A 15,143-nucleotide genomic window follows, 5' to 3' on the forward strand; every position below is an offset into this window, starting at 1 on the left:
GTCAAGAGTTATGCAAAATTTATTAGCTTTTTACTATTTTTTTAAAGGGGTCCCATCAACATACGGGTGCGAGCTTGCTTGTTGCTACGAACTTTGGTTCATCCTTCGGCCACAGTCAAACCCGATCAATACTATGTCGTGGCTTCACTCGCTATCGTTTGAAACAGTGGCATTTGTCACTTGGCTCGTATTTCGTCACCAAAGTTTCGTTTGTGGCTTCGTGCATCCTTCACCATCATGAGGGTGTCCGTAAATTGCATTGTTGATATCTTATCATCTTATGTTAGCGAGATTAATGCACTTGTTGAGAAATACATATTTTACCATGGATCAATGAAGCAATTGACTCATAAACAATAATAAAATAAAACAAAATAACAAAACTCAAATCGAAAGACACAAGTTTCTTTATTTTCAAATGAGTGTGAAAAAAAATGTTTAATCAAAATGGTGTTAATTGAAAAGAATTTATCAAAATGGGGATATTGTTGTTTGAATTTGAATCCAACAGGTGTTTTGAGTCTAATGATGATATGTTAGCTTATAAATACCGAAACATGATACTACTTGTAATCAAGTTTTCAATTAAAAATGTTTTAGGAGCATATCATGGTTTTCATAATCCTAAACCCTTTTCTTTTGACTGATTTTGGTGATAATCCTTAACCAAACACATGACTAAGCACAGCCATCATGACCGACTAACATATATGGGCTTTTGACAATAAAAGAAAAATTCGTACGGGTTCACATGGGTCGGTTCAAATTAACAAGTGGCTAGAATGAGTCGCTTACAGAACTCTTAATTGTTCTAACAAAAAAGGGTCCAAATTGTTAACTTTACAAGTGATAATATTGGTGAAAACTGACTTGAACCAAAGAGCAAATAATAAGAGAATACACAAACTGATTGTGCAAACTTTTGGATGCTTTTCATTGAAATGGAGATACAGTACGTATAGGGAAATAAAGCAACAACTGACCACTACTCCACTTACCACTAACTAGGCAAACTACCAAACCACTACTGCACTAACAAACAAACGTGTGCAAACTAAATAACATTAAATAAAAACATAATAACTTATAGAAAATAAGTACTAGAACGTGGACCACATAATCAATCACACATCCACATCAGACAAAGATGGTGTTGCAATGTCAACAAACTCCCTCTCAACACCAACTTGCTTCATGCCCAGCTTACTCATAAACTCCATCATCTTTTTCTTTAGCAGCCCCTTGGTCAGAATATCTGCTACTTGGTCATTAGTACCAACAAACTTGAGATCAATTTCACCTTGTAATACTTTCTCTCGTATATAATGGTAGTGCACCTCAATGTGCTTCGTACGAGCATGAAAAGTGGGGTTTTTGGCCAACTGTATGGCTGACTTGTTGTCACACATTAACACCGTCTTGTCTCCAATATTATGACCCAACTCCTGAATTAGCCGTATCAGCCATGTACTTTCCTGTGCTGCCGTTGCAGCGGCACGATATTCAGCCTCCGTGGTTGACAAGGAGACTGTAGGCTGCAATCTGCTACACCATGATACAGCCCCATAACCCAACTTAAATACAAACCCCGTAGTTGACCTTCGATTACTAGGATCACCCCCATAGTCAGCATCACAAAAACCTGTTAGCATGATGTTCAGCTCCCTCTTAAACACCACACCATATCCCATTGTAGCTTTGACATAACGCAACACCCTTCTCACAGCTCTCAAATGAGGTTGTTTGGGATTCTGCATAAAACGACTAAGTACCCCAACTGAGAAAGCAATGTCGGGCCGAGTTAGGGTGAGATAGATTAAACTTCCAACTATCTTCCTATACATTGTTACATCTTCAAGGTCATTCCCTTCATCCGGATAAAGCTTAACCCGGGTGTCTATGGGAGTTCAAGCAGGTTTTGCATAAAACATACCAAACTTTAACAGAAGATCAGTGGTATACCGGCTTTGATGCAGCAATATGTCCTTCTCCCCATACTTTATCTCTAGGCCCAGAAATCGACTAAGCCTGCCCAGGTCTTTCATTCTAAACCTGGTGCATAGATTGCTCTTTAATTATTGTACCTCACCAACACAATCACCTGTGATAATCAGGTCATCGACATACACTAAAACAATTGCCACATTCAGCCCGACATGCTTCACAAACAAACTAGCATCAGAATTAGTACTTTCAAAACTATTAATTTCCAAGAACTCAGCAATCTTACCGTACCATGCCCTCGGAGATTGCTTGAGACCATAGATCGCCTTCTTGAGTTTACATACATAATCCAGGTGACTTTTGCTTTCAAACCCTAAAGGTTGACACATATAAATATCATGATCAAGTGTACCGTAGAGAAATGCGTTGTTCAGGTCCATTTGGAAAAGAGACCACCCTTTGCTTGCTGCTAGGCGAGAAGAACGCGAATGGTGGTCAACTTAGCCACCAGACTGAAAGTCTCCTCATAATCGAGACCCGGCTGCTGGGTAAAACCCCTTACAACCAAGCGTGCCTTGAACCTATCCACTGACCCATCAGTCTTGAACTTCCATTTGTAAACCCACTTACATGAGATAGGGTTTACATCGTTAGGTTTAGGTACTAGGGCCCAAGTTTCATTTTTAAGCAGTATATTTATCTCCTCTTGCATGGCAGCCCGCCACTCAATCATTTTATTTGCCTGCATGAAAGATTCTGGTTCAACAGGCCCATCGACTACTTCTGCTACATTTGCATATTTAGGGGTTTGCCTCCTGATTCGAGTAGAACGCCTTACTTCAACTTCTTGTGTCGGTTGTGTTTGAAACACCCCTGTCTGCCACGACTCTTGATTGGTGACTCTTCTTTCGTTTTCATCAGATGCGATATCTTCGGTTGTTTCACTTGATGTTTCATCAAGTACAAGACGGGTCTCACTTTCTTTCAAATCTTCTTTCAACTTTTGGGAATCAGGAAGACTTTCCCTGGTCACAGACCACCAGGATGACATCTCATCAAAAACCACATGACGAGATGTATAACATTTACCAGTAATGGGATCGCAACACCTCCAACCCTTTCTCTCATTATCGTATCCCACAAATATACACCATATAGCCTTCTTTTCAAGCTTCTGAGAAAGCTAGGAACAAACACGTAACATACACAACCAAATACCTTGAAGAAACTTACGTTAGGCTTTATCTTGAACAACTTTTCATATGGTGACACGTATTCAAGGTTCTGTTGTGGAATTCTGTTGATCACAAAGGCTGCAGTGTGCATGCCTTCTGCCCAAAACTGCCCTGGAACGTTCGTATCGTGTATCATACTACCCAAGACTTCTGAAAGGTGCCTATTCTTTCTCTCCGAGACTCCATTCTGTTGGGGTGTGTTGGAGCAAGTCAACTGCCTTTTTATCTTGTGTACATTAAGAAAATCATTGAATTCTTTAGACATGTACTCGCCCCCATTATCTGACCTGAGCATTTTAACAACAAATCTGGTAGTTTTCTCAGCTTCCACAAGAAAAACCTTAAAACTTTTCAAATGCCTTAGACTTTTCTTTCATAAAGTATACCCAAACAAATCTCGAGAAATCATCAATAAATGTGATCATGTACCTCTTCCCTCCTATTGATGGTTGCATAACAGCACCCGAACACATCAGTGTGGACCAGTTCCAGTGGTTCTTTAGACTTGTAACTCGATGAGTGAAACGATTGCTGGTGAGATTTCCCAAACTGACAGCCTCCACACACACCTTCTTCCCGTACTTGCAATTGAGGCAAACCCGCTACGAGTTTCTTGTTCATCATCATTCTCAGCATATCGTAGGCTACATGCCCCAATCTAGAATGCCATAAATCAGTACTCTGATTTCCCATTGTCTTCTCTACAAATGCCGATTCAGCAGAAAGGACGTAGACCGTGTCACGTCTATGTCCACTCAGAACCGCTTTAGACGATGTTGAAAACTCGTCATATATTTTAACATCATTAGGGCCAAATAGCACATACTTGCCTTCTGAAGTGATTTGTGGAACAGAAAATAAGTTCTTCTTGACACCAGGCACATGGTACACATCGTTAAGAATTAGTTCTTGGTTATTGACACGAGAGGAAAACGTAGCATCGCCTATGTGTGCAATAGGGTGTTGGGTATTATCTGCTATTACCACCACTTGACTGCCATTATACCGGTTGGGGTTGGTTAATCGTCCCTTTTCACCGGTCATGTGATTGGAACAACCAGAGTCAACAATCCAATCATCCAACCTGTTCACCCGCTTGTCTTTGGTAGTTACTAGGGCCGCGATCTCTTTTGTTTCCTCCACTTGAGCCATGTGGGCTTCGGCATCCCATGCAGGCTCTTCACGTGTTGTTGTGGCTGCATTTCCCTCTTCATGGGACTCAGGGCACTCCTTAGCCATATGACCCCTTAGTTGTAACACTTAAAGGGGAACTTTTTACCATTCTGGCGTGGCTTTCGTTCTTTGCTTCTATTGTCATTCTGCACCCACTTTCTGTCACTATCTTGTTGTTTGGACGTCTCACGTTTTCGATTATACTGGTGAGATGAACTTCCCTTGTACTTGTTCTTCTTCCCCACATACAAAGCCTCACCATCAACTCTGTCAGTCTTGATTTGCACACCAGCAAACTGCTTTGCCAACGATTCTTGGCTGGCTAACAGGTTCTCAAACTCAACAATTGATGGTTGAGTTTGCCAGCCTTGAACCCCTGCCACAAAGCTGTGGAACTCTGGCTTCAACCCATGGATAATGATCCTTTTCATCCTCGCATCCCCAATCATCGCTTGAGGATCTAGCTCACCGATTTCCCTACACAAAGACTTCACTTTGTGAAAATACTGCGAAACGGTTAGATCCTTTTGGGTAATCGATAACAACTCATTTTCGAGAAGTTGCAACTTGGCATCATTCTTCTTTGACAACAATTCTGCCAAAGTATCCCACGCTTCTTTAGGAGCAGCCGCATCCTTGAAGTGTTCAAGGATTTCATCTTCCACTGTTGTCTTCAGTATGAACATAGCCTTACCAGCCTTCACTTTCCATTTTCTTAGAGCACCATCTTGATTCTCTCTTGTCGGTTGAGCAGTATCGTTGCCATGAACCACTTCCCACAAGTCTTGGCCTTGCATATATGAGGAAATGCACGTAGACCAGGTCTTGTAGTTTTGATAGTTCAATTTCTTCACCCCACCAACTAGTTGCAGGTCTGACATCTTGATTATCTTGGCTCTGATACCACTTGTTAACTTTACAAGTGATAATATTGTTGAAAACTGACTTGAACCAAAGAGCAAATAATAAGAGAATACACAAACTGATTGTGCAAACTTTTGGATGCTTTCCATTGAAATGGAGATATAGTACATGTAGGGAAGTAAAGCAACAACTGACCACTACTCCACTTACCACTAACTAGGCAAACTACCAAACCACTACTACACTAACAAACAAACGTGTGCAAACTAAATAACATTAAATAAAAACATAATAACTTTAGAAAATAAGTACTAGAATGTGGACCACATAATCAATCACACATCCACATCAGACAAAGATGGTGTTGCAATGTCAACACAAATATGCGAGTAACACTCACGGCCATTGTTAGTCACCACCACCACCTATTAGTTGTCATCTCCACCAAACGATCGTCACCCCACGACACCACAATCACCATCGCTGCCGACATAACCAGCACCACTGACACCACCATGTCATTTGCAGCGCCTTCTCAGCATCACTGCCTCCACGCCATCATCGTGACCTCATCTGCTAGGGTCTCCGTCTTTGCGGCCAATACCCATCATCATTCACCACTCGCCATAAAAAAAAATAAATAAATGTGAACTTATTTGATACTTTTTTTCTACATAAAACGACTCAATTTAACCTAGGTTAATTTTAGTCCAAACTCGTTCTGATATGTACCTAGTGTGAGACAAACCCGTTATGACCCGACACTCAACCCAAATCGGCCATCACTTCTTGCAAGGCATACACATGAGTACATGACTAATGCCCATAATGGCATCATTTGGCAGGAAACATAAATGCATAAATTATAAAAGGCACAAATACATCAAAACTCCCAATACTTTGGACATCTTATTCAACAACATAATCCAAATACACCTCTCATTAACTCTTTAAACTACACAAAAAAAACCCGGAAACATTAACAAGATAACACCGATAGGCATTCTCCGAAAGAATCTGTTTAGCTATATTAGCTCTTATTCGGTTGACCCATTTACAAACGTCGCGCCAACCCAGTAAAACACTTTAATTACTATTCGTCCTCCCTTTTTCCTGTTAAAATAGTTATGATAATTACAGATATAACAACACAAAGGGAGGACGAATGTGAGAAAGATAAAAAGGGTCTACTTTACTTTTTCTTTAATAACGTTCTCTCTTTATTCAAATGAGCCGATTACTTTCGAGTTGTGATTGTTGTTTGAACTGTTGTTTGGCCTGGTGATGTGACCAATATGCGTGCGCGGCTAGCACCCGGTCTAAGAGTTGTTGTGGCACCGGCTCGCCTCTTCTTTGTTGTGGTGATATTCTTGCAGTGTGAACAAGTGTTTTCCACTTATCCTGCATTATGGACCAATCAGAACATGCCACGTGTCATAATGTATCAATCAAGTAGATCATTTACCTTTAGATCAACATAAGTGCGATGCTTTGCATTATCAAAGGCTTGTAATTTGACATCACGCCATCTGAAATATCAAAAACAAATTTAAAAAAAGACACGGTTTATTCTATAAAACTTAAATATAATTTTAAAAGAAGCGCACCTTCCGGTTCCGAGCTTCTCAACGGCTTGAACCAAAGCTTCAACCTCTGAAACCGAGAAAGGTCGACGAATTCTTCTTTGCGCCACCTCAGACCGCTTGCATTTCCTCAATGGAACCGCAGCTAGTGCCCTTGGGTGGTTCATAGCTGGGACCATGACCAAAGCCCTTGCGTCCGGGCCTCTTTTGTGGTCCATAGACAGAGTGGGTGGTGATGGTGCCGAGTCATGGTCACTTTCAACCGAACCACCATAGTTTGTCATGGGTGTATCCGGTGAGGCATGAGGTGGTACTGCGGGTTGAACCACCAACTTGTTGCTTATATTTGGTGCCGGTGTATACCTAATACTATAACAGAAAAACAAAGTTTTAGTTAATGGGTCGATTCAAAATATTTTTATCTATAACGGGTCAAAAATTGCCAAAAAGTGTTATTTACATGCACAAACCTCTTTAACTCATTTTATTCAAGAAAATGTATCATTATTCATTAATGAACTAATATATTCTTTGTAATCTTAGTTGACACATTAACTACCTAAAAAAAGGAAAAAGGTTTTCTGGGTCAACCCAGCCCTGATTTGACCCGCCTATTTTCCACCACTAATTATGTAAAAACTAAAAAGATTTGAACCAAAAAGTGTTTTGGGTCAACCCAATCTTGATTTGACCCTCACAAAATTACCCATTTTGACCCGGGCCCCCTTCAAGCAGTTACCTAATATTTCTGACCAACCCATTTTCCCACCACTAACAATATGGAGAAGTTGAAAAATATTTGGACCAAAAAGTGTCTTGGGTCAAACCGCCCTGTTTTGACCCGCACAAATTTACCCAATTTGACGGGAGCAAGTTTTTAGCCACCCATTTTGCCACCTCTTAACTACCGCCATGAAGATATACCTTATTAAGGGCTTAGGCATGTCGGGAGTTAGTTGAACCGGTTGATCTTTATGGCATAAAGATGGCTGATTGGGCAGTTGGTTAGGTTCCAATGTGAAACCTAATGCATCTAGCTTGTTATGAATGCCGGTTTGTAGCAAAGTTTTCTCATCATCTCTAATTTTTTTCCCTTGAAGCAACACACCAACATGTAGATCACCGCTAAGTAAGGAAGTCACAGCCTCCATAACGGTCCTCTGTAGAAAAAAAAAGTCAACCAAAGTCAACTCATGACTATTTGGTTTGTTAATCATAATAATCAGTTTTATTATAATGTCAAAAGACAGAATCACATCCAAATATTATCTTATACACAGGGAAACACAATAGAGATAATACCTTTAGAGAACCAACGGTTGCAGTTTTTGGTAACTCAAAGAAAAGCTCGGGTACTCGAAAAGATTTGATCTTCAGTTTCACTGTGTAAAAGCAAAAATATCTTTCACATGTGAACGGTGACTAGATACCGATAATTTAACTGAAAGGCGTTTATTACCATGGGAATCCCGAGACTGAAAAGCGGGATTTTGCTTTGATAATAATCCCAATGTTTTTGTACCTATCAATTTCAAAAATGAACACATAAAGAGTGTTTAGATACGTGTTATTAAAATGATTATGCGTTTTAAAATCATTATAATCATAAAAATAAATATAATAAAACAGGTTGTAGAAGATAGTGTTTGGATTTTGGAAGTGATAATGCTGTTTGAAGTTGTAACAATTAGATAATAAGTCGTTTGAGTGTGGGCTAATTGTTGAAAAAAAACATATGGACTTAATATTTTGAAGACTATGAAAAATTAATGCAAAATGATCCTTGTAATGGTTAAGGACTTTATCCTATAGAAAATGATCCTTTTTTTGTTATCTTTTAAAAAGTGGGAGGATATAATCATGCAAAAATAAGGACTTTTTTGAAGAAGAAAAATGAAATCTAAGAACTTTGTTGTTAAGTTTTAAAAGTTAAAGGATGTAATCTTTCAAAAATACAACAAATGCTCTTAAAGTGTTTAACAAATTCTTATTTTATAAGAATGGAATAGTTTTATAGATCAGAAACATAATATGTTTAAACAAACATTAACACTAAGCATTCTTTATGAAAGTCACAATAATATATATTCATATAATCAGTTTGTAAAATGTGACAAACCTCCTTCAGATTTGACACCCGAATTAAATCCATTTTCGATTGGATCCTTTCGAGGCGGGATAGGTTTATCTTCACTATCAGCCACATCATCGTTATTCGAAAAATTATCTAGTTCATATAGTCGTCTTTTCTTAAAAGGATAATCCTTCAATGACCTTTGTCTTTTGAAGCACGTTTTCTTGTTACTATAAACATCTGAAAAATAACATGTTTACACAACTCACAAAGGGATAAAAAATATAAAAACAAAAATGACCAAAATGTCAAAAGTTCGAAACGACTCACCATCGTCACAATTCACATCCTCATTCAATTTCGGGCCGGTTTTCCGATATTTTGACGCCAAAAACCGTCTAATCCTTCGATCTCCAATACGCGGTGGTTGCTTAAAGTTCTTATTAACATCCCGAGTGACCCCAGAAACTTTTTCATCATCATCATTTTCTCTAACAACTAAATTTACATCATCTTTGCAATATGGAAACTTGGCATTATTATTATTATTATTATTATTATTATTATTATTATTATTATTATTATCTATACTATGAACCACCAGTGGCTTTGACTTCGGAGCCTCATGTGTTATCGGTTTACTATTCTTTTCGTCCGCTTTGACACTAAATGGAAGTTTGACTTTGACCTTGTCAGCCTTTGACTTCTCCGAGCAATCAGAAACAGTTATACCTGATGACGGTCCTGAATTAGAATCTTGAATTGCGAGTGCTTGTGAGATTATTTCAGACACAAAAAAACTCCTATTGCAGCTTCCTTGATCACAAATGTTAATATTCAAAGGGGCATTATCGACATTTTGTTGTTCAATCTTTGTAGCCGAATCTTTAACGGTTTCAGATTCCTTTTCACCACCCTCCTGCAGTAGCTTTCCAGCTACCGTAGCCAGTAAATCAAACGCACACATTTGCTTGTTATTGTTATTATTACTGTTATTGTTACTATTACTGATAATGTTACTGTCTTCGATTTTCTTCCAAGATGGAACCCTCCTCTGTAAATATAAAAAATGAAACAAAACTATTTCAAGATTATGAAGATAAATAAGCATAAATATAATGAAATGTTTACCGTGGCTGATCTGGCAGCCCGGGGCGTCGGAGGCACTTGATAGCCATTAAATCCATATTCTAACCTCTTTTGCAACACCATTTCTTAGTGATCATATCAAGAAAACCTGCTTAAACACCAAAAAAAATCATTCTTAATGAAAAGAATATCAAAATATTAATATTTACAATCATCAAACAGAACACATAGATCACCACCAATCCACATTTCCAGAATCAAATCTTAAATGCCATAAAACACATAACTTTCATATAAAAACTCAAAATCTAAAAAAAAAAAAAAAAGAAAAAAGAAAACTGAACTTGAAGAAGAAAAAGGGTGTGATTGCTGATTGAATTCAAAACCCTCACAAAACCCTGAAGAATAATAACAAAACAAAACTCACAGACGCATTTTATCAAACACCTGGTGGACACCATAATCAGTGACCAAAAGCATCATCAATTTCAACACATAAACCAAATTCCCACCGAAATTCGCAAAATTCGCACGAAACCCATGTCAGATCACACCCACCAAACGCAAATTATCCGATAAATTTCACGAAGCACATCAAAATTCAAGCTCAATTTCAGTCACATTCAATAATAATAATAATAATATCATTACCCCAACACATTCCTTCAAATTCATCGATTCATCCTTATTATTATTATGTCGTAACTCAATCTTCTCTTGTTTCAAATCCTCAAAACGACGACGTATAACAACAACAACAATAATAATATCAATATGAACAATTAACAACAATAATAATAATAATAATGTGAATAAGAAAAACCCTCTGAAGGGCTTAAACCCCCCAGCAGTTTATACTCATTGACCCTTGTGGTTCTAACTGCCTTCCAAATTTACACACACCCTATAAGACCGCTTCTACCACACCACATCCATCCACGTCCTACCACCTACGGTTCTCACTGCCCTTGTGCCATCGACAATTACGTTCGGTCACTAGACAAGCAAGGGTAGTTTGGGGATTTCGGGTGGGTTGTTTATTATAGAAAGTAAACTGTTCAACTAATGTTGACCCTGTTTGCTTAAATTTATGACCTTTTTATTCTATGGATGTCGTCTTTTTCGTCTTTCTTTTTTATTTTTTTTTTAATTTGAAATGTAAATGCTGTTTTTATTTAGTTTTATGTAAATTTAATGATTGAATTAAAAAAAACATAATTATGTTTACATTTGACGCATTTAATCTCGTGTTATGATAATTATTGTTGTTGTTTGTACGTTTAACACATTAAATTTGTTTGTATAAAGAAATGACACTAATATATAGCTAATATATGGCAGGAATGTCATGTTTGTATCTGACCTGTCATATACCAACTTATATGGCAAGGTGAGACTTTAACACTTAGACCAAATAAACCTCAATAACATCGAATGTTATTCCACACATCTAAAAGACTTGTTTCGTCTTGGGAAATCAGTATACGACAATATCGAATGCTATTCCGCACATCTACGTTTCAGTATAAGTTTCGTTTAAAATCATTCTAGGCAAAATATAATATACTTTTAACACTTTTTTGTTTTCACAACATAATGTTGTGCTAAATTTCGAATACACCGTTGTCACGTTAATATTTCTATGTACGCTTTAATATAACAAGCTACCACAATGTAAGACCATAGCTATGGTTAACTATCTTCCTTTTCTTTTCTTTTCTTTTTTGTTATCTTCATAACAACTTAAATTTTCATAAAGACAAGCTTAATTAACATCTTTTATTAGCATTCCTATCGCAACACGCGGGTTTACGCGTATCAATGTTCCGGCGCAACGCGCTGGGACGTTTACTAGTTTGTATATAGTGTAAAAAAAGTGTATGTAAAAGGTAAATGCATTCGATATATAACTGTTACCCAAATTAAATTAAACACAAGTCATCATTATTTAATTTTTAGTTTATTTAGATGCCACTAATTGCACTATCACAACAAAATAAAACATTTACAAAAAATGATGCATACCACATTGCACGATCATAACAAATTAGACGTTTACACGATCTGAAGTGTTACATACCGCATGCAACACATACAAGAAATAAAATGAGAAAAAATCAATAAAAGTTTTTTATAATTAAAACAAAATGCGTTTGCCGGGAGTCGAACCCGGGTCTATTGCTTGGAAGGCAATTATCCTAACAGTTAGACTACAAACGCCTTTGCTTATCACTCTATTCAAATTTTATAAAACCACTTGATGTAAGACTATATTCGTGATGTATCCTGCTTGTATGCAAAGATAAATGAAGCCAAGTTAAGAGAATGTAGATATATCTGTTTTTCCGGTTGCGATACATTACATATATGCTATCTAAATGATAATCTTGTTTTTAAAGTTATATAATCTAGCCGTCTAGGGACTATAAGATTTTGTACCAATGCGATATACTAATTTAAAGCTAGCTATATGTTTATACATTGAGCCGATTATCAAATGAATTAACTTACATAACATAAAATAACTCATTTGCATATAGATACGTTGAAATTATTATATGTTAACTTTCTATAGCATATCTAGCTCATGCAGCTTTTAAATTTACCGTTAAATCTACAACAAAAGACCGTCATATCATTGACATCCTTCACTATTTTAAAAAAAAAATAATTAAATAAAAAACACTTTTACTATTTACCTTCACCAACCAAACACTTTTGATCATTTGGGCGTGATGCTTCTCTTATCTATAATCAAATAATTAAGATTTCCTCCACTGAATTTATAAGCTTGAAAGCCTCTTAAAAACTAATTATATATTATTTTTATAATCTAAAAAGTCTAAACTTGATTGATGTAAAAAAGGTTACTAAATATTACAGAGTTTGAAAGATAAAACTTTTATAAACAATTTAACATACTAATTTGTATACTTGAACTTTTTCCAAACTCATATGCTGCATTTGTAAGGTCATGTTATCTAAGCCTAAATTCTTATAATGCCTGGCTGCACCTAAGTATATGCTTTCAATAAAAGTAGATTTATTAAAAAGAAAAATTAACAAAAATGTATCAAACAATCCACATAAACAAACCTAGAAACATAAACTTCTTCTAAAAAAACGCATGTTACAATAAGGAAAAAAAAGTTATTCATTAGCTTCTAAATCTGCCTGTTTAGCTTTATGTGTCATAGAATACCTAAAATAATGATCCCAATCATGCTTCTCAACCGACCCAAACAAAAAATATTTCCAACTAAGCCTCTCATCAAACTCATAACTTGTAGTCTTCTTTGTCACATTTTCAATAACATCAAGAACTTTACTAACGCTCACATCAAATGCATCTTTAAACCTCTCTAATTTCGACTTCGGGTCAGCATAAACCACCGTCCGGATCAGCCGGATCACTTCGTTCCTCATTTCCGCTACCTTCCTAGCCGGTATCCGAGATAACACATGTTCAATGCTAACATTCTTGTTCCTCACCTCGTCCTCGTTGATCAAGACCGAATACTTATCGAATTCTTTCGGTAAATGCCATAAGTACTGCACGTAAGCCGACCCCGGGTTGAAGAACACGGGAATACACCCCGCGAGGATCGAGTCAAACGTTGACCGACGGGTGTACGAGTCACCCGGAGGTTGTAGACAAAAAACCGAGTTTTGAAATAGCTTCATCACGTCGATCGGTTGGTAGCATTTTAAATTCTCGTTCGAGCAACGTATTATTCGACATTTTGTCGAATCTATACATTGCTGGATTATCTCGTCCCGATATGAGTCTTCCATATCAGGACGAGGGGCACCAACGAAGGCAAACAATGCTCTTCGTCGGTGTCTCCTCATTTTCCCTTGCCACTCGGCAATATCATTATCGCTTCTTGGATGGAAATAAGTCGGGTACGGGATACCCAAATTGTTACTATGCCACGGGCTTTTCTCGATCGTTAAAGTCGTCATGTTTTTGAACTCGGGTAGTAACATTAACTTGTTCCCCCAAGCGTCGTCTTCGTCGACTTCCCTTCGAAATTCCCAAATTACCCTTCCCGCGATTATAAAGTGGTTTTTGCCATCGAACGTCTTCCACTCGGGTTGTTCGCGTAACCACTCGGCTAAATCGATCACTAACGCGTCACGAGTCGAGACGTTATGATCAAACAAATACCTCCAAACATCAAGTCCCGCGTAATACGGGACGTAAATCGCGGATGCGACCGATGACTCGTTTGTTAAACAATCGTAATTTTTCATTCGATTATGAAAAATTGGTTTCAACATTAATTGATTTGTTGCGTACCATCCGGATTTCGAGAACACCCTCTGGGGGTTCTCGAGATTCGGGCCCATGCCACTATTATCAATAAATGGACACATGTTTTGCCACTTGTTAAACAACTGGCAATCGTCGAGGATATCATCATTGAACCTCGACGGAAGATCGTACATATAAATATACCTACCCGAACACGTCCGTCTATTTCGATACCGAATTTTACTTAACTTTTCGGATACTTTCTCGACATTCGTTTCGTTCTTCTTCTCCTTCTTCAGTTTAATCTTTTTGAGTATCGGTTCCAATTCGTTTTCGAGTGCGTGCAATTGAGCCGTATCATGAAGCCAGTCTACGGGCTCGTTGTGGCTTTGGGAATTTGTGGTTTCGGGTATCGTTTTTTCGGGTGTGTCGATGATTTCGATGGGGTTTGTTTCGGGTTGGAAGGTGGATAGATTGTACCATTCAGCATTGTGGATCATGAAATACCAACATATGAAGAAGACACAAAGCACTAGCCATATTTTACAACGGCATCTTGGCGTCTGTTCCATTTTTCATGTAACAATGATTTAGGCCATCGGAATATTAGATAGAAAGGTTGTTTAGTTGCAACAAAAATAGGAGAGTTTGCATGAACGAGTCAATTTGGAATTAGGGAAACATAAATTTATGAAATTTTATTTAATACTTGTTTTGTCTAAAGAAAAAGGTTAAATGCAGAACGATGGTTTTCTTTGAAAATTGAACGTTTCATGCTTAGTATTCATTCATTAACTACTCTTTTGTTACGAATTTTGTTATTTCTGTCACTAGCTTTACTGTTTTTCTTTACCACTAAATAACAAAATATGCCATTGTGGTAACTTTGTACTATTTTTTTCCTTTTCCTTTTCTTTTATTAT

At 37.4% G+C, this 15,143-nt stretch overlaps 2 protein-coding genes and 1 non-coding gene across 3 annotated transcripts; all 3 read right to left on the reverse strand.

Annotated features, from left to right (window-relative positions):
- Positions 1–6,438: 6,438 nt before the first annotated feature.
- LOC143535684 (telomere repeat-binding protein 5-like) lies at positions 6,439–10,112 on the reverse strand. The gene is made up of 9 exons (XM_077029878.1): positions 10,005–10,112; positions 9,204–9,927; positions 8,919–9,113; positions 8,259–8,321; positions 8,102–8,181; positions 7,724–7,959; positions 6,824–7,162; positions 6,682–6,745; positions 6,439–6,617 (listed from the first exon to the last, which is right to left on the reverse strand). Exons 1-9 carry the CDS (start codon positions 10,083–10,085, stop codon positions 6,441–6,443), a joined length of 1,959 nt encoding a protein of 652 aa, XP_076885993.1. The 5' UTR covers positions 10,086–10,112; the 3' UTR covers positions 6,439–6,440.
- Positions 10,113–12,110: 1,998 nt separating this feature from the next.
- On the reverse strand, positions 12,111–12,182 carry TRNAG-UCC (transfer RNA glycine (anticodon UCC)). The gene has a single exon. It is a non-coding gene; the product is annotated as a tRNA-Gly (tRNA).
- Positions 12,183–13,112: 930 nt separating this feature from the next.
- On the reverse strand, positions 13,113–14,792 carry LOC143535685 (xyloglucan galactosyltransferase KATAMARI1 homolog). Its single transcript, XM_077029879.1, has one exon. The coding sequence runs from the start codon at positions 14,790–14,792 to the stop codon at positions 13,113–13,115; it is 1,680 nt and encodes a 559-aa protein (XP_076885994.1).
- Positions 14,793–15,143: the final 351 nt, after the last annotated feature.

Source organism: Bidens hawaiensis, unplaced genomic scaffold (genome assembly GCF_021521415.1).
Source record: "Bidens hawaiensis isolate Kalapana, Puna unplaced genomic scaffold, B.hawaiensis_p1.1 tig00010570_1, whole genome shotgun sequence".
NCBI lineage: Eukaryota > Viridiplantae > Streptophyta > Magnoliopsida > Asterales > Asteraceae > Bidens > Bidens hawaiensis.

Bases quoted from the DNA above. Each gene is read 5' to 3' on its own strand.
- LOC143535684 (XM_077029878.1), bottom strand. From the start codon at position 10,085: ATGGTGTTGCAAAAGAGGTTAGAATATGGATTTAATGGCTATCAAGTG. The intron at 7,163-7,723 runs GTATATCTTCAT...TTATAGTATTAG, and splicing joins ATGCCTAAGCCCTTAATAAG to GTATACACCGGCACCAAATA. The intron at 6,746-6,823 runs GTGCGCTTCTTT...TTGATATTTCAG, and splicing joins GAGAAGCTCGGAACCGGAAG to ATGGCGTGATGTCAAATTAC.
- LOC143535685 (XM_077029879.1), bottom strand. From the start codon at position 14,792: ATGGAACAGACGCCAAGATGCCGTTGTAAAATATGGCTAGTGCTTTGT.